The following is a 20,800-nucleotide window of genomic DNA, read 5'->3' as shown; positions in this document are numbered from 1 at the left end:
TGTGACTACACTAGAGCTCACTCACACGTCTAGCTGTGACTACTCTAGAGCACACTCACACGTCTAGCTGTGACTACTCTAGAGCACACACATCTAGTTGTGACTACACTATAGCTCACACATCTAGCTGTGACTACTCTAGAGCACACACATCTAGTTGTGACTACACTATAGCTCACACATCTAGCTGTGACTCCTCAAGAGCACACACATCTAGCTGTGACTCCTCTATAGCTCACACGTCTAGCTGTGACTACTCTAGAGCACACACATCTAGCTGTGACTACTCTAGAGCTGTGACTCCTCTATAGCACACACATCTAGCTGTGACTACTCTAGAGCACACACATCTAGCTGTGACTCCTCTATAGCTCACACGTCTAGCTGTGACTACTCTAGAGCTGTGACTACTGTATAGCTCACTCACACGTCTAGCTGTGACTACTCTATAGCTAACTCACACATCTAGTTGTGACTACACTAGAGAACACACATCTAGCTGTGACACCTCTAGAGCTCACACATCTAGCTGTGACTACTCTAGAGCACACACATCTAGTTGTGACTACTCTAGAGCACACACATCTAGCTGTGACTACTCTATAGCTAACTCACACATCTAGCTGTGACTACTCTAGAGCACACACATCTAGCTGTGACTACGCTAGAGCACACACATCTAGCTGTGACTACTCTAGAGCACACACATCTAGCTGTGACTCCTCTAGAGAACACACATCTAGCTGTGACTACTCTATAGCTCACTCAAACATCTAGCTGTGACTACTCTAGAGCTCACACATCTAGCTGTGACTACACTAGAGAACGCACATCTAGCTGTGACTACTCTAGAGAACACACATCTAGCAGAGACTACACTAGAGAACACACATCTAGCTGTGACTACTCTAGAGCTGTGACTACTCTAGAGAACACACATCTAACTGTGACTACACTAGAGAACACACATCTAGCTGTGACTACTCTAGAGCACACACGTCTAGTTGTGACTACTCTAGAGCACACACATCTAGCTGTGACTCCTCTATAGCTCACTCACACATCTAGTTACTACATTAGAGAACACACATCTAGTTGTGACTCCTCTAGAGAACACACATCTAGCTGTGACTACTCTAGAGCACACACATCTAGTTGTGACTACTCTAGAGCACACACATCTAGCTGTGACTACTCTATAGCTCACTCACACATCTAGCTGTGACTACTCTAGAGCACACACATCTAGCTGTGACTACTCTAGAGCACACACATCTAGCTGTGACTAATCTAGAGAACAAACATCTAGCTGTGACTACTCTATAGCTCACTCACACATCTAGCTGTGACTACTCTAGAGCTCACACATCTAGCTGTGACTACACTAGAGAACACACATCTAGCTGTGACTACTCTAGAGCACACACATCTAGCTGTGACTCCTCACACGTCTAGCTGTGACTCCTCTATAGCTCACTCACACATCTAGCTGTGACTCCTCTATAGCTCACACGTCTAGCTGTGACTACACTAGAGAACACACATCTAGCTGTGACTCCTCTATAGCTCACACGTCTAGCTGTGACTACTCTAGAGCACACACATCTAGCTGTGACTCCTCTAGAGCTCACTCACACATCTAGCTGTGACTCCTCTATAGCTCACACATCTAGCTGTGACTCCTCTATAGCACACACGTCTAGCTGTGACTACTCTAGAGCACACACATCTAGCTGTGACTACTCTAGAGCACACACATCTAGCTGTGACTACTCACACGTCTAGCTGTGACTACACTAGAGCTGTGACTCCTCTATAGCTCACTCACACATCTAGCTGTGACTACACTAGAGCACACACATCTAGCTGTGACTACTCTAGAGCACACACATCTAGCTGTGACTCCTCTAGAGAACACACATCTAGCTGTGACTACTCTATAGCTCACTCACACATCTAGCTGTGACTACTCTAGAGCTCACACATCTAGCTGTGACTACACTAGAGAACACACATCTAGCTGTGACTACTCTAGAGAACACACATCTAGCTGTGACTACTCTAGAGCTCACTCACACATCTAGCTGTGACTACACTAGAGCACACACATCTAGCTGTGACTCCTCATACGTCTAGCTGTGACTCCTCTTTAGCTCACTCACACATCTAGCTGTGACTCCTCTATAGCTCACACGTCTAGCTGTGACTACACTAGAGAACACACATCTAGCTGTGACTCCTCTATAGCTCACACGTCTAGCTGTGACTCCTCTATAGCTCACACATCTAGCTGTGACTCCTCTATAGCATACACGTCTAGCTGTGACTACTCTAGAGCACACACATCTAGCTGTGACTACTCTAGAGCACACACATCTAGCTGTGACTACTCACACGTCTAGCTGTGACTACACTAGAGCTGTGACTCCTCTATAGCTCACTCACACATCTAGCTGTGACTGCACTAGAGCACACACATCTAGCTGTGACTACTTTAGAGCACACACATCTAGCTGTGACTACTCTAGAGCACACACATCTAGCTGTGACTCCTCACACGTCTAGCTGTGACTCCTCTATAGCTCACTCACACATCTAGCTGTGACTCCTCACACGTCTAGCTGTGACTCCTCTATAGCACACACATCTAGCTGTGACTACACTAGAGAACACACATCTAGCTGTGACTCCTCACACATCTAGCTGTGACTCCTCTAGAGCTCAAACGTCTAGCTGTGACTACTCTAGAGCACACTCATCTAGGTGTGACTACTCTAGAGCACACACATCTAGTTGTGACTACTCTAGAGCACACACATCTAGCTGTGACTACTCTAGAGCTCACTCACACGTCTAGCTGTGACTACTCTAGAGCACACACATCTAGCTGTGACTACTCTAGAGCACACTCACACATCTAGCTGTGACTACTCTAGAGCTCACACGTCTAGCTGTGACTACTCTAGAGCACACACATCTAGTTGTGACTACTCTAGAGCACACACATCTAGCTGTGACTACTCTAGAGCTGTGACTCCTCTATAGCTCACTCGTCTAGCTGTGACTATTCTAGAGCTCACTCACACATCTAGCTGTGACTACTCTAGAGCTCACACGTCTAGTTGTGACTACTCTAGAGCTCACACATCTAGCTGTGACTACTCTAGAGCTGTGACTACTCTAGAGCTGTGACTACTCTAGAGCTCACTCACACATCTAGCTGTGACTCCTCTATAGCTCACACGTCTAGCTGTGACTCCTCTATAGCTCACTCACACGTCTAGTTGTGACTCCTCTATAGCTCACTCACACATCTAGCTGTGACTACTCTAGAGCTGTGACTCCTCTATAGCTCACTCACACGTCTAGCTGTGACTACTCTAGAGCTCACTCACACGTCTAGCTGTGACTCCTCTATAGCTCACACGTCTAGTTGTGACTCCTCTATAGCTCACTCACACGTCTAGTTGTGATTCCTCTATAGCTCACTCACACGTTTAGTTGTGACTCCTCTATAGCTCACTCACACGTCTAGCTATTACTCCTCTATAGCTCACTCACACGTCTAGTTGTGACTCCTCTATAGCTCACTCACACATCTAGCTGTGACTACTCTAGAGCTGTGACTCCTCTATAGCTCACTCGTCTAGCTGTGACTACTCTAGAGCTCACTCACACATCTAGCTGTGACTACTCTAGAGCTCACACGTCTAGTTGTGACTACTCTAGAGCACACACATCTAGCTGTGACTACTCTATAGCTCACTCACACATCAGGATGTGACTACTCTTTAGCTCACTCACACATCTAGCTGTGACTACTCTAGAGCTGTGACTACTCTAGAGCTGTGACTACTCTAGAGCTCACTCACACATCTAGCTGTGACTCCTCTATAGCTCACTCGTCTAGCTGTGACTACTCTAGAGCTCACTCACACATCTAGCTGTGACTACTCTAGAGCTCACACGTCTAGTTGTGACTACTCTAGAGCTGTGACTACTCTAGAGCTCACACATCTAGCTGTGACTACTCTAGAGCTGTGACTACTCTAGAGCTCACACGTCTAGTTGTGACTACTCTAGAGCACACACATCTAGCTGTGACAACTCTAGAGCTCACACATCTAGTTGTGACTACTCTAGAGCACACACGTATAGCTGTGACAACTCTAGAGCTCACTCACACATCTAGTTGTGACTACTCTAGAGCACACACATCTAGTTGTGACTACTCTAGAGCACACACATCTAGTTGTGACTACTCTAGAGCTCACACGTCTAGCTGTGACTCCTCTATAGCTCACACATCTAGCTGTGACTACTCTAGAGCACATTCACACATCTAGCTGTGACTACTCTAGAGCACACACGTCTAGCTGTGACTACTCTATAGCTCACTCACACATCTAGCTGTGACTCCTCTATAGCTCACACGTCTAGCTGTGACTACTCTAGAGCTGTGACTATTCTAGAGCTCACACATCTAGTTGTGACTACTCTATAGCTCGCACTCAGTCACTCATTCAGTGAGTAACTGACGGTCACCACCACCACCACCATCGTCACCACCACCACCATCGTCACCACCACCACCTCCACCACCATCGTCACCACCATCGTCAGCACCTCCACCATCGTCACCACCACCACCATCGTCACCACCACCACCATCGTCACCACCACTACCACCTGCACCATCATCTTCATCATCACCAACCCCACCATCACCACCACGCTCACCACCACCATCACCACCATCGTCACCACCTCCCCCATTGTCACCACCACCACCATCGTCACCACCACCACCGTCACCACCACCATCGTCACCACCACCACCGTCACCACCACCATCGTCACCACCACCACCGTCACCACCACCACCATCGTCACCACCACCATCGTCACCACCACCATCGTCACCACCACCACCGTCACCACCACCACCATCATCACCACCACCACCGTCACCACCACCACCATCGTCACCACCACCATCGTCACCACCTCCACCATCGTCACCACCACCATCGTCACCACCTCCACCATCGTCACCACCTCCACCATCGTCACCACCACCACCATCGTCACCACCACCATCGTCACCACTACCACCACCTGCACCATCATCTTCATCATCACCAACCCCACCATCACCACCACGCTCACCACCACCACCGTCACCACCACCATCGTCACCACCACCATCGTCAGCACCAAAACCACCACCTGCACCATCATCTTCATCATCACCACCACCACCACGCTCACCACCACCACGCTCACCACCACCACCACGCTCACCACCACCACCACGCTCACCACCACCACCAGCACGATCAGCTCCCCCAGCCGCTGTGGTGAGTGTGGTGGTGAGGAGGTCTCTGCCGAGCTCACCGAGAGGCGGAAGTGCCCTTGGTGAGCTCGCAAGACCGAGGCGGTGAAGTGGCGATCGCTGGGCTGCGGGAGTCGACTCTCCTCGTCCAGCACGTCCAGGATGCCACTCGACCTCGCCTCCAGCAGGTCTCACAACGCACACACACACAGACACACAGACACACAGACACACGCAGATATAGATACACACACATATATATATAGATACACACATAGATATAGATACACACACAGATATACAGACACACACACAGACACACACATAGATATAGATACACACACACAGATATACAGACACACACAGATATAGATACACACACAGATATAGATACACACACAGATACACACACAGATACACACACAGATACACACACAGATACACACACAGATACACACACAGATACACACACAGATACACACACAGATACACACACAGATATAGATACAAAGACAAAGACAAAGATCCCCCGTATAGCCTTAACAGACTGTAGGGGCAAGTGCTGTTAGCGAGCACCTATGAAGGCCGGTAACGGTACACGAGGGGGTGGGTGGCCAGCACCACGCCCGACCGCCTTTGTCTCCCTAGTGGCAATGTTTACACACCGCACCAGGTACTCATTTGAGGCTGAGTCGACCTAGGGGAGGCCCGGGACCGGTTCAGAAAATCGTCACTGGTGTTGGCCGTGAGCGGGAATCGAACCCGTGTCGCCGGGTTCATAGCGCAGCGCGCTAACCGCTACACTATCGCTCCCCCCACACACAGATACACACAGACACACACAGACACACACAGATACACAGATATAGATACACACACAGAGACACACACACAGATATAGATACAGAAACAACAACAACCGCCATTCGCCACTAAGTGGCGGTGACGTCCCCACGGCGCTTGTGCCAGGCTATGTGCACCCTGAGGCCACGTGAAGTGTCGAACGCCCGCTGGCATGAGGTCACGGGGCAGACCCAGGTGCCACGGGTCGACTGACTGAGATGACTGGCTGATGCACCATCTGTGCCCCCTACTGTGCCAACCTGCTGTGCTTTAGCCACCCGGCGCTCCGCTCGCTGTTGTGAGCGTCGCTCCTCCGCCCTCCGTTGTTGTTGGAGGGCGACTACCTCCAACTGCCCAGTAGCGTCCTTCACGAGCCTCCTCCACAGAGGCCGATCTTGACACCGCTGGTACCAGTCATCGGCAAGTCCACTCAGCTCCACGTCTTCCTGTACCACATCACTCCATCTCTTCTCTAGCCCGTGCCGCACCCGCTTAGCCCCCTCAATCCGGCCGAACAAAAGCTGTTTCGGCATGCGGTGGCTGGGCATGCGGGCTACATGACCCAGCCATCGCAGCCTTGCCCGCCGGAGGAGCTCATCGATGGGACCTTGCCCAGATCTTTCAAGGATTTGTGAGCTCCTCACACAATCCAATCTGGTTAAACCCAGGATGGATCGTAGGCAGGCCAGCCTAAATGTTTCTAACCGGCGAAGATGTTCCATTAGGGGGGTCCACGTTTCGCAAGCGTAGAGAAGGGAGGGAATGACGGTGGCCGAGAAGACCTGAAGCTTAGTGCGGAGCGACAGACCAGGTAGCTTCCACACAGCGTTACGCAACCGATGAAAAGATATTGCCGCTCGACTGATTCGGAGTGAGACCTCTGCTGTTAAACTGGAGCCGGTCATAAGCACACTGCCCAGGTATGGGAAACTCTCCACTCTCTCCACAACTGCCCCATCACCGATCGGGAGTTGTGGGGGTGGAGTGTCCGATGGTACGAAATACCCAGACAGGTGCTTAGTTTTGGTGGGGCTGATGGTAAGGCCCCACCTCTTAGTGGCACGCTCCAGTCTCAGCAGCAGCGTCTCCAACTCCTCATCTGACTGAGCAGCTATTACCAAATCATCTGCATACATAACGTGGTTGAGCAATAGGGAGCCATCCCTTTACCGCACCCGGGCATCGATCAGCCTCCCATTATATCTGTACCAAATGGAGATTCCCCTGGTACAGCTATTGAAGGCTTCACGAACTACGTGGTCAAAATAGATGTTAAATAATGTGGGAGCCAGAGGACATCCCTGTCGCACCCCAAGGTGTACAGGGAATGGCTCTGACTCCCGGCCACGTAGCTTTACCCGGGCCCGCTCACCATCATGAAGGTCCTTAATGATCGTGAGCAGAGGGTCAGGGACTCCAAAACCACGAAGAACAACCCAGAGCCCAGGCCTACTGATGGTATCATAGACCTTGACCAGGTCAATAAAACAGAGATGTAGGTCTTGCTGGAATTCCCTACACCTCTGCGGTAGCAGACGCACAGAAAATATGGCATCTGTGCAGGACCGCCCTTTCCTGAAACCGCATTGGGGCTCCGCAAGCCTCTCCCCAGCGTGCCTGGCAAGGCAATGTTGAATAATCCTTGCCAGGACCTTTCCAGGCACACTGAGGAGTGAGATGCCCCTGTAGTTGTTACAGTCTGTGCGATCCCCCTTCTTAAAGAGGGAGACCACCAGGGCATCCTTTCAATCCTGCGGAACCCGTCCAGTGGTCCAGACTGTTGTTATGATGTCATGTAGGGCAGTCTGTGCACAAACGCAACCCTTTCTCAGCATTTCGCTTGGGAGATCATCTCTACCCGGTGCCTTTCCTGGTCTCAGACTCCGGATCGCCTTCAGTACTTCCTCAACAGATGGCAACTCAGCCAGCTACTCACAGGGGGTGACTTCTTCCAATATTTGAGGCACCGCAGCCTCAGCAGGGTCATCTTCACTTTGTGCCACGATGTTTTTTTCCTGGCTAAGGGATTTCCCCTCCCCCAGGACCTCACAGAAATGCTCAGCAAATCTGAAAACCTGTTCCTGGGGTTCGGAGATTGGATCACCATTTTTTCCCATAATGATGGTAATAGGTGTGGCGCTGCAGGTTACTTTTTTGATGGAGTTAAATAGAGATTTGTGATTACGGGCCACTGAGGCAGACTTCATCTCCTCAGCAACCCACGACCACCACCCATCCTTGCAGCGCCTCACGGCTCTCCGAACCTCCGAGCGAAGGCTGCGGTAAGCCTCCTCATTCTCTGGTGTGGGATTCTGTAGCCAATGACAATGGGCCTGTCGCTTTTTCTCAACCATCCTGAACACCTCCTCTGTCAGCCAGGGTCTGTGGGGAGGTCTGGACCGCGTACCCAAAGCAGCCATTGCAGCTGCATGAGTCACAGTCCTAAACCTCGCCCATTTACCCTCGACATCAGGAGGAGTCGGGGACGATGCCAATCCCAGCCGCAAGCGATGATGAAATTCTCGCTTGCAACTTTCATCAGATAACTGAGACCAGGCCACTTTAGGTTGGAATGGGGTCCTGGGTGTATACCCACCACCGGAGTGGAAGAATGGCAGGCGCATCTTACAGATGACAAGTCGATGGTCAGTGGGCAGATCAGCTCCACGATAGGTCCTGATGTCAAGGACATGGGCTCGCATCCGCTGGTCTGTCACTATGTAGTCCAGCAGATGTTCTTGCTTGGACCCGGCATGCATCCATGATGTTGTGTGGATGCGCCGATGCCAGAACAGCGTGTTGGTAATTACAAGCCCATGGGCTGCACAAAAAATCTAGCAGCCTGCTACCGTTGTTATTGAGCTGATCTGGCCCATGCCCTCCAATCACTCCAGACGAGATGCCAAAACTCGGGCATTGATGTCACCCAACAAGATGACTCTATCCCGAGGGGCCACTTTAGCCAGCACCTGTGACAGGAGGTCACAGAAGGTATTTGACTCATCGGCCTTGCCTGCATTCCTCCACGGATGTTCGTCTTCGGTGGGGGCATAAGTAACCACGACCACCACTCCTCGCCTCCGGTTGATGGAAAGGCGAGCCCAAAGTAGCCTGGGGCTTACAGCTTCCCACACCTCACCGCCACGCTCCCATGCCCCCTTCATTCTTTTGTTCAAAAGAAGAGCCACACCCTGTTGTTTGGCAGTCTGCTGCCCCGAGTAGAGGACTGTCCACCCCTCATGGTGGCAGGAGCCAGAACTGGTGCACCGGACCTCCTGAATGCCACAGAGATCCAGGCGGCACCGGTCCAGCTCCTGTCAGAGGAGCGGCAGCCTCTCCTCCGCAGTGTGCGTTCGAACATTCCACGTGGCCACACGGAGTGGCTTTTCGTTGTTTCTGGAGGAGCCCCGAGGGTAGAGATTCAATCTCCTAGCTCCGCCAATTGGGGTTTGGCCAGGAGACGTCATAGACGCCTGTCCCCCCGGGGCCTCGGCACAAGCTTATTAGTTAGATATTTTAGGCGTGGTTTAGTGGTAAATTTTTGAAGGTGGAGGGGTTACCAGCCCCTCGCACCCATCCAGAGCCTCCATTTAGCCCCTGTGGTGGTCACAGACGCCATGAGCGGAGGAGCCAATCGGAATTGGTCCTCCCCCCACAGCATTGTCCACGACAGAGTTGCCCGTCCGGCACCGCGACGAGGTAGGGGGTTGTTTTGTCGGACACATACACAGACACACAGACACACACATACAGATATAGATACACACACACAGATACACACAGATACACACAGACACAGACATATAGAAACACACACACAGATACACACACACGCACACAGATACACACAGACACACACACACAGACAGACACACACAGACACACACAAAGACACACACAGACACACACAAAGACACACACACACAAATACACACAGACACAGACATATAGATACACACAGAGATGCACACAGACACACACACAGACAGACAGACAAAGACACACACACACGCACAGACACACACAGACACACGCACACACACAGACACACACACAGATATAGATACACACACACAGATACACACAGACGCACACAGATACACACAGCCACATACAGACAACAACAACAACAACCGCCATTCGCCACTAAGTGGCGGTGACGTCACCACGACGCTTGTGCCAGGCTATGTGCACCCTGAGGCCACGTGAAGTGTCGAACGCCCGCTGGCAGGAGGTCACGGGGCAGACCCAGGTGCCACGGGTCGACTGACTGAGATGACTGGCTGATGGACCACCTGTGCCCCCTACTGTGGCAACCTGCCGTGCTTTAGCCACCCGGCGCTCCGCTCATTGTTGTGAGCGTCGCTCCTCCGCCCTCCATTGATGTTGGAGGGCAACTGCCTCCAACTGCCCAGTAGCGTCCTTCACGAGCCTCCTCCACAGAGGCCGATCTTGACACCGCTGGTACCAGTCATCGGCAAATCCACTCAGCTCCACGTCCTCCTGTACCACATAACTCCATCTCTTCTCTAGCTCGTGCCGCGCCCGCTTAGCCCCCTCAATCCGGCCGAACAAAAGCTCTTTCGGCATGCGGTGGCTGGGCATGCGGGCTACATGACCCAGCCATCGCAGCATTCCCCGCCGGAGGAGCTCACCGATGGGACCTTGCCCAGATCTTTCAAGGATTTGTGAGCTCCTCACACAATCCAGTCTGGTTAAACCCAGGACGGATCGTAGGCAGGCCAGCCTAAATGTTTCTAACCGGCGAAGATGTTCCATTAGGGGGGTCCACGCATCGCCAGCGTAGAGAAGGGAGGGAATGACCGTGGCCGAGAAGATCTGAAGCTTAGTGCGGAGCGACAGACCAGGTAGCTTCCACACAGCGTTACGCAACCGATGAAAAGATATTGCCGCTCGACTGATTCGGAGTGAGACCTCTGTTGTTAAACTGGAGCCAGTCATAAGCACACTGCCCAGGTATGGGAAACTCTCCACTCTCTCCACAACTGCCCCATCACCGATTGGGAGTTGTGGGGGTGGAGTGTCCGATGGTACAAAATACCCAAGCAGGTGCTTAGTTTTGGTGGGGCTGATGGTAAGGCCCCATCTCTTAGTGGCACGCTCCAGTCTCAGCAGCAGCGTCTCCAACTCCTCCTCTGAATGAGCAGCTATTACCAAATCATCGGCATACATAACGTGGTTGAGCAATAGGGAGCCATCCCTTGACCGCACCCGGGCATCGACCAGCCTCCCATTATACCTGTACCATATGGAGATTCCCCCGGTACAGTTATTGAAGGCATCACTAACTACGTGGTCAAAATAGATGTTAAATAATGTGGGAGCCAGAGGACATCCCTGTCGCACCTCAAAGTTTACAGGGAATGGCTCTGACTCCCGGCCACGTAGTTTTACCCGGGCCCGCTCACCATCATTAAGGTCCTTAATGATCGTGAGCAGAGGGTCAGGTACTCCAAAAGCATGAAGAACTACCCAGAGCCCAGGCCTACTGATGGTATTATAGGCCTTGACCAGGTCAATAAAGCAAAGATGTAGGTCCTGCTGGAATTCCCTAGATCTCTGCAGTAGCAGACGGAGAGAAAATATGGCATCTGTGCAGGACCGCCCTTTCCTGAAGCCTCTCCTCAGCGTGCCTGGCAAGGCAATGCTGAATAATCCTTGCCAGGACCTTTTCCGGCACACTGAGGAGTGAGATGCCCCTGTAGTTGTTACAGTCTGTGCGGTCCCCCTTCTTAAAAAGGGGGACCACCATGGCATCCTTCCAATCCTGCGGAACCCGTCCAGTGGTCCAGACCGTTGTTATGATGTCATATAGGGCAGTCTGTGCACAATCGCCACCCTCCCTCAGCATTTCGCTTGCCCGCTGCCTTTCCTGGTCTCAGACTCCGGATCGCCTTCAGTACATCCTCAGCAGATGACACCTCAGCCAGCCACTCACAGGGGGTGACTTCTTCCAATATTTGAGGCACCGCAGCATCAGCAGTGACATCCTCACTTTGTGCCACGATGTTTTCCTGGCTGAGGGATTTTCCCTCCTCCAGGACCTCACAGAAATGCTCAGCAAATCTGCAAACCTGTACCTGGGGGTCGGAGATTGGATGACCGTTTTTTCCCCTAATGATGGTAATAGGTGTGGCGCTGCAGGTTACTTTATTGATGGAGTTAAATAGAGAATTGTGATCACGGGCCACTGAGGCAGACTCCATCTCCTCAGCAACCCGGGATCACCACCCATCCTTGCAGCGCCTCACGGCTCTCCGAACCTCGGAGCGAAGGCTGCGGTAAGCCTCCTCATTCTCTGACGTGGGATTCTGTAGCCGATGACAGTGGGCCTGTCGCTTTTTCTCAACCATCCTGAACACCTCCTCTGTCAGCCAGGGTCTCTGGGGAGGTCTGGACCGCGTACCCAAAGCAGCCATTGCAGCTGCATGAGTCACAGTCCTAAACCTCGCCCATTTACCCTCGACATCAGGAGGAGTCGGGGACGATGCCAATCCCAGCCGCAAGCGATGATGAAATTCTCGCTTGCAACTTTCATCAGTTAACTGAGACCAGGCCACTTTATGTTGGAATGGGGTCCTGGGTGTACACCCACCACCGGAGTGAAAGAATGGCAGGCGCATCTTACAGATGACTAGTCGATGGTCAGAGGGCAGATCAGCTCCACGGTAGGTCCTGGTGTCAAGGACATGGGCTCGCATCCATTGGTCCGTCACTATGTAGTCCAGCAGATGTTCTTGCTTGGACCCGGCAAGCATCCATGATGTTGTGTGGATGCGCCGATGCCAGAACAGCGTGTTGGTAATTACATGCCCATGGGCTGCAAAACAATCTAGCAACCTCCTACCGTTGTTATTGAGGTGATCTGGCCCTTGCCCTCCAATCACTCCAGACCAGGTGCCAGTATCATGACCAACTCGGGCATTGAAGTCACCCAACATGATGACTCTATCCCGAGGGGCCACTTTAGCCAGCACCTGTGACAGGAGATCATAGAAGGCATCTGACTCATCGGCTTTGCCTGCATCCCTCCACGGATGTTCATCTTCGGTGGGGGCATAAGTAACCACGACCACCATTCCTCGCCTCCGGTTGATGGGAAGGCGAGCCCAAAGTAGCCTGGGGCTTACAGCTTCCCACACCTCACCGCCACGCTCCCATGCCCCTTTCATTCTTTTGTTCAAAAGAAGAGCCACACCCTGTTGTTTGGCAGTCTGCTGCCCCGAGTAGAGGACTGTCCACCCCTCATGGTGGCAGGAGCCAGAGCCGGTCCACCGGACCTCCTGAATGCCACAGAGATCCAGGCGGTACCGGTCCAGCTCCCGACAGAGGAGCGGCAGCCTCTCCTCCGCAGTGTGCGTTCGAACATTCCACGTGGCCACACGGAGTGGCTTTTCGTTGTTTCTGGAGGAGCCCCGAGGGTAGATATTCAATCTCCTGGCTTCACTAATTGGGGTTTGGCCAGGAGACGTCATAGACGCTTGTCCCCCCGAGGCCTCCGGCACAAGCTTATTAGTTAGATATTTTAGGCGTGGTTTAGTGGTAAATTTTTGAAGGTGGAGGGGTTACCCGCCCCTCGCACCCATCCAGAGCCTCCATTTAGCCCCTGTGGTGGTCACAGACGCCATGAGGGGAGGAGCCAATCGGAATTGGCCCTCCCCCCACAGCACTGTCCACGACAGAGTTGCCCGTCCGGCACCGCGACGAGGTAGGGGGTTGTTTTGCCGGACACATACACAGACACACAGACACACACATACAGATATAGATACACACACACAGACACACACAGATACACACAGACACAGACATATAGAAACACACACACAGATACACACACAGATACACACACACATACACAGACACACACAGACAGACACACACGGATATACACAGACACAGACATATAGATACACACACACAGATACACACAGACACAGACACACACAGATACACACAGACACACACAGACACACACAGACACACACACAGACACACACACAGATACACACAGACAGAGACATATAGATACACACACAGATACACACACAGAGATACACACAGACACACACTTACAGACAGACACACACAGACACACACACACAGACTGACACACACAGACACACACAAACACAGACACACACACAGATATAGATACACACACACACAGACAACAACAACAACAACCGCCATTCGCCACTAAGTGGCGGTGACGTCACCACGACGCTTGTACCAGGCTATGTGCACCCTGAGGCCACGTGAAGTGTCGAACGCCCGCTGGCAGGAGGTCACGGGGCAGACCCAGGTGCCACGGGTCGACTGACTGAGATGACTGGCTGATGCACCACCTGTGCCCCCTACTGTGCCAACCTGCTGTGCTTTAGCCACCCGGCGCTCCGCTCGCTGTTGTGAGCGTCGCTCCTCTGCCCTCCGTTGTTGTTGGAGGGCGACTGCCTCCAACTGCCCAGTAGCATCCTTCACGAGCCTCCTCCACAGAGGCCGATCTTGACACCGCTGGTACCAGTCATCGGCAAGTCCACTCAGCTCCACGTCCTCCTGTACCACATCACTCCATCTCTTCTCTAGCCCGTGCCGCGCCCGCTTAGCCCCCTCAATCCGGCCAAACAAAAGCTGTTTCGGCATGCGGTGGCTGGGCATGCGGGCTACATGACCCAGCCATCGCAGCCTTGCCTGCCGGAGGAGCTCACCGATGGGACCCTGCCCAGATCTTTCAAGGATTTGTGAGCTCCTCACACAATCCAGTCTGGTTAAACCCAGGATGGATCGTAGGCAGGTCAGCCTAAATGTTTCTAACCGGCGAAGATGTTCCATTAGGGGGGTCCACGTTTCGCAAGCGTAGAGAAGGGAGGGAATGACCGTGGCCGAGAAGACCTGAAGCTTAGTGCGGAGCGACAGACCAGGTAGCTTCCACACAGCGTTACGCAACCGATGAAAAGATATTGCCGCTCGACTGATTCGGAGTGAGACCTCTGCTGTTAAACTGGAGCCAGTCATAAGCACACTGCCCAGGTATGGGAAACTCTCCACTCTCTCCACAACTGCCCCATCACCGATTGGGAGTTGTGGGGGTGGAGTGTCCGATGGTACAAAATACCCAGGCAGGTGCTTAGTTTTGGTGGGGCTGATGGTAAGGCCCCACCTCTTAGTGGCACGCTCCAGTCTCAGCAGCAGCGTCTCCAACTCCTCCTCTGACTGAGCAGCTATTACCAAGTCATCAGCATACATAAAGTGGTTGAGCAATAGGGAGCCATCCCTTGACCGCACCCGGGCATCGATTAGCCTCCCATTATATCTGTACCATATGGAGATTCCCCCGGTACAGCGATTGAAGGCTTCACGAACTACGTGGTCAAAATAGATGTTAAATAATGTGGGAGCCAGCGGACATCCCTGTCGCACCCCAAGGTGTACAGGGAATGGCTCTGACTCCCGGCCACGTAGTTTTACCCGGGCCCGCTCACCATCATGAAGGTCCTTAATGATCGTGAGCAGAGGGTCAGGTACTCCAAAAGCACGAAGAACGACCCAGAGCCCAGGCCTACTGATGGTATCATAGGCCTTGACCAGGTCAATAAAGCAGAGATGTAGGTCTTGTTGGAATTCCCTACACCTCTGCTGTAGCAGACGGACAGAAAATATGGCATCTGTGCAAGACCGCCCTTTCCTGAAACCGCATTGGGGCTCCGCAAGCCTCTCCTCAGCGTGCCTGGCAAGGCGATGCTGAATAATCCTTGCCAGGACCTTTCCCGGCACACTGAGGAGTGAGATGCCCCTGTAGTTGTTACAGTCTGTGCGGTCCCCCTTCTTAAAAAGGGGGACCACCAGGGCATCCTTCCAATCCTGCGGAACCCGTCCAGTGGTCCAGACTGTTGTTATGATGTCATATAGGGCAGTCTGTGCACAAACGCCACCCTCCCTCAGCATTTCGCTTGGGAGATCATCTCTGCCCGCTGCCTTTCCTGGTCTCAGACTCCGGATCGCCTTCAATACTTCCTCAGCAGATGGCACCTAAGCCAGCCACTCACAGGGGGTGACTTCATCCAATATTTGAGGCACCGCAGCCTCAGCAGGGTCATCCTCACTTTGTGCCACGATGTTTTCCTGGCTGAGGGATTTTCCCTCCCCCAGGACCTCACAGAAATGCTCAGCAAATCTGCGAACCTGTTCCTGGGGGTCGGAAATTGGATCACCGTTTTTTCCCCTAATGATGGTAATAGGTGTGGCGCTGCAGGTTACTTTTTTGATGGAGTTAAATAGAGATTTGTGATCACGGGCCACTGAGGCAGACTCCATCTCCTCAGCAACCCGCGACCACCACCCATCCTTGCAGCGCCTCACGGCTCTCCGAACCTCCGAGCGAAGGCTGCGGTAAGCCTCCTCATTCTCTGACGTGGGATTCTGTAGCCGATGACAGTGGGCCTGTCGCTTTTTCTCAACCATCCTGAACAACTCCTCTGTCATCCAGGGTGTCTGGGGAGGTCTGGACCGCGTACCCAAAGCAGCCATTGCAGCTGCATGAGTCACAGTCCTAAACCTCGCCCATTTACCCTCGACATCAGGAGGAGTCGGGGACGATGCCAATCCCAGCCGCAAGCGATGATGAAATTCTCGCTTGCAACTTTCATCAGATAACTGAGACCAGGCCACTTTAGGTTGGAATGGGGTCCTGGGTGTACACCCACCACCGGAGTGGAAGAATGGCAGGCGCATCTTACAGATGACTAGTCGATGGTCAGAGGGCAGATCAGCTCCACGGTAGGTCCTGGTGTCAAGGACCTGGGCTCGCATTCGCTGGTCCGTCACTATGTAGTCCAGCAGATGTTCTTGCTTGGACCCGGCATGCATCCATGATGTTGTGTGGATGCGCCGATGCCGGAACAGCGTGTTGGTAATTACAAGCCCATGGGCTGCACAAAAATCTAGCAGCCTCCTACCGTTGTTATTGAGCTGATCTGGCCCATGCCCTCCAATCACTCCAGACCAGGTGCCAGTATCATGACCAACTCGGGCATTGAAGTCACCCAACATGATGACTCTATCCCGAGGGGCCACTTTAGCCAGCACCTGTGACAGGAGGTCATAGAAGGCATCTGACTCATCGGCTTTGCCTGCATCCCTCCACGGATGTTCATCTTCGGTGGGGGCATAAGTAACCACGACCACCATTCCTCGCCTCCGGTTGATGGGAAGGCGAGCCCAAAGTAGCCTGGGGCTTACAGCTTCCCACACCTCACCGCCACGCTCCCACGCCCCCTTCATTCTTTTGTTCAAAAGAAGACCCACACCCTGTTGTTTGGCAGTCTGCTGCCCCGAGTAGAGGACTGTCCACCCCTCATGGTGGCAGGAGCCAGAGCCGGTCCACCGGACCTCCTGAATGCCGCATAGATCCAGGCGGTACCGGTCCAGCTCCCGACAGAGGAGTGGCAGCCTCTCCTCTGCAGTGAGCGTTCGAACATTCCACGTGGCCACCCGTAGTGGCTTTTCGTTGTTTCTGGAGTAGCCCCGAGGGTAGGTATTCAATCTCCTGGCTCCGCCAATTGGGGTTTGGCCAGGAGACGTCATAGACGCCTGGCCCCCCGGGGCCTCCGGCACACAGACACACACACAGATACACACACATACACACACAGAGATACACACAGACACACAGATATAGATACACACACAGAAACACACACAGACACACACACAGATACACACACACACAGATACACACACAGACACACACACAGACACACACACAGACACACACACAGATACACACAAACACAGACATATAGATACACACACAGAGAGATACACACACACAGACACACACACAGATACACATAGACAGACACAGATACATACACACACAGATACACACAGACACACACACACACACAGACACACACAGATACACACAAACACAGACATATAAATACACAGAGATACACACACACAAACAGACACACACAGATACACACACACACAGAGACACATACACACACACAGACACACACACAGACACACACACAGATACATACACACACACAGATACACACACACAGATACACACAGACACACACACACACAGACACACACACACAGACACACACAGATACACACAAACACAGACACACAGATACACACACACACACACAGATACACACAGACACACACAGAAATGCATACACACACAGAGATACACACACACACAGACACACACAGACACACACAGAGACTTCCCGCCAGCGGGCATTCGACGCTCCACGTGGCCTCGAGGTGCACGCGCTGTGGCTACGTCACCGCCACCTGGTGGCGAATGGCGCTTGCTGCTGCTGCTGTTGTGTCTGTCCGTGTGTGGGCCACAGTGGCGAGTCTCTTGCAGGCTGGCCCGCGGGGCGCTTGGCGTGCGTGGCCACTCACCAATGCAGTCCTGGTTGTCGATGAACTTCACCTCGTTCACTCCCAGTCCCTCCTTGTGGTACAGCTGCTGCTCCTGCACGGGGGCAAGGTGAGGGCGCTAACCACTGCGCCACCACTCCACACACTCACACACACTCACAGTGCGCTAACCACTGCGCCACCACTCCCCACACACACACACTCACAGTGCGCTAACCACTGCGCCACCACTCCACACACTCACACACACACAGTGCGCTAACCACTGCGCCACCACTCCCCACACACACTCACAGTGCGCTAACCACTGCGCCACCACTCCACACACACACACAGTGTGCTAACCACTGCGCCACCACTCCACACACACTCACAGTGCGCTAACCACTGCGCCACCACTCCCCACACACACTCACAGTGCGCTAACCACTGCGCCACCACTCCACACACACACACAGTGCGCTAACCGCTGCGCCACCACTCCCCTCACACACACAGTGCGCTAACCACTGCGCCACCGCTCCCCACTCACAGGTAAAGGTACAGCGACTCCTACCCGCACAGCCAGGTAGCCTCTAGCAGGGCTGTAGGGCAAGTGCTGTCAGTAGCGGGTCGCACCTATGAAGGCTGATGATGATGCTGCTGTTGTTGATGATGATGATGCTGCTGATGATGATGCTGCTGTTGTTGATGATGATGCTGTTGCTGATGATGATGATGCTGTTGCTGCTGCTGCTGATGATGATGCTGCTGCTGATGATGATGCTGCTGTTGTTGATGATGATGATGCTGCTGATGATGATGCTGCTGTTGTTGATGATGATGTTGTTGATGATGATGCTGCTGCTGATGATGATGCTGTTGCTGCTGCTGATGATGATGCTGCTGCTGCTGATGATACTGATGATGATGATGATGATGCTGCTGCTGCTGCTGCTGATGATGATGCTGATGATGATGATGTTGCTGCTGCTGCTGCTGATGATGATGCTGCTGATGATGATAATGATGATCATGATGATGCTGCTGCTGATGACGATGATGATGCTGCTGATGATGATGCTGATGCTGCTGCTGCTGATAATGATGCTGCTGATGATGATGCTGATGCTGCTGCTGCTGATGCTGATAGTACCTCTTTGAGGACCCGTCCATTGAAGAACTGTTGCAGCTTCTCGTTGCAGTAGTTGATGCAGAACTGCTCAAAGCTGTTGGTCTCAAAATACTCTGGGGAGAGAGAGATGGGGAGAGAGATGGGGAGAGAGATGGGGAGAGAGATGGGGAGAGAGAGATGGGGAGAGAGATGGGGAGAGAGATGGGGAGAGAGATGGGGAGAGAGATGGGGAGAGAGATGGGGAGAGAGATGGGGAGAGAGAGATGGGGAGAGAGATGGGGAGAGAGATGGGGAGGGAGATGGGGAGAGAGATGGGGAGGGAGATGGGGAGGGAGATGGGAGAGAGATGGGGAGAGAGATGGGGAGAGAGATGGGGAGAGAGATGGGGAGAGAGATGGGGAGAGAGATGGGGAGAGAGAGAGATGGGAGAGAGATGGGGAGAGAGAGATGGGGAGAGAGATGGGAGAGAGATGGGAGAGAGATGGTGAGAGAGATGGGGAGAGAGAGGGGGAGAGAGATGGGGAGAGAGATGGGGGAGAGAGGGGAGAGAGATGGGGAGGGAGATGGGGAGAGAGTGGGGAGAGAGAGGGGAGAGAGAGAGGGAGAGAGATGGGGGAGAGAGATGGGGGAGAGAGATGGGGGGAGAGGGGGGAGAGAGATGGGAGAGAGAGTGGGGAGAGAGATGGGGAGAGAGAGATGGGGAGATGATGGGGAGAGATGGGGGTGAGAGATGGGGAGAGAGAGGGGAGAGAGATGGGAGGAGGGAGGAGAGAGTGGGGGAGTGGGGAGGAGAGAAAGGGGAGAGAGTGGGGGATGAGAGAGAGGGGAGGAGAGAGGGGAGGGGAGTGGTGTGTGGGGTGTGGGTTGTGGGGGTGTGTGTGGGGTGTGTGTGGGGGTGGGGTGTGTGTGGGGGTGTGTGTGGGGGTGTGTGTGGGGGTGTGTGTGGGGGTGTGTGGGTGTGTGTGGGGTGTGTGGGGGGTGTGTGTGGGGGTGTGTGTGTGGGGTGGGTGTGGGGGTGTGTGTGGGGGTGTAGTGTGGGGGTGTGAGGAGATAGTGAGGGGAAGAGTTGGGGAGGGGGT

General features: G+C 53.1%; 1 protein-coding gene across 1 annotated transcript in view; it reads right to left on the bottom strand.

Annotated features, from left to right (window-relative positions):
- The window catches only part of LOC116936979 (unconventional myosin-VI-like), a gene marked incomplete at its 3' end in the record, with an annotated part of 98,819 nt that overhangs the window by 74,648 nt on the left and 3,371 nt on the right, over nt 1–20,800 (bottom strand). Inside the window, exons 2-4 of the mRNA XM_076063537.1 lie at nt 19,743–19,834; nt 18,629–18,701; nt 5,398–5,525 (exon numbers count right to left, since the gene is read on the bottom strand). Of these exons, the coding sequence (XP_075919652.1) occupies nt 5,398–5,525; nt 18,629–18,701; nt 19,743–19,834 (293 nt within the window). The remainder of the gene's footprint in view (nt 1–5,397; nt 5,526–18,628; nt 18,702–19,742; nt 19,835–20,800) is intronic.

The sequence above is a fragment of the Petromyzon marinus genome, unplaced genomic scaffold, assembly GCF_048934315.1.
Source record: "Petromyzon marinus isolate PM22_M1 ecotype Great Lakes invasive population unplaced genomic scaffold, UKy_Petmar_22M1.pri1.0 PM_Scaffold_144, whole genome shotgun sequence".
Classification (NCBI taxonomy): domain Eukaryota; kingdom Metazoa; phylum Chordata; class Hyperoartia; order Petromyzontiformes; family Petromyzontidae; genus Petromyzon; species Petromyzon marinus.
This window is presented reverse-complemented; position numbering and strand designations above follow the sequence as displayed.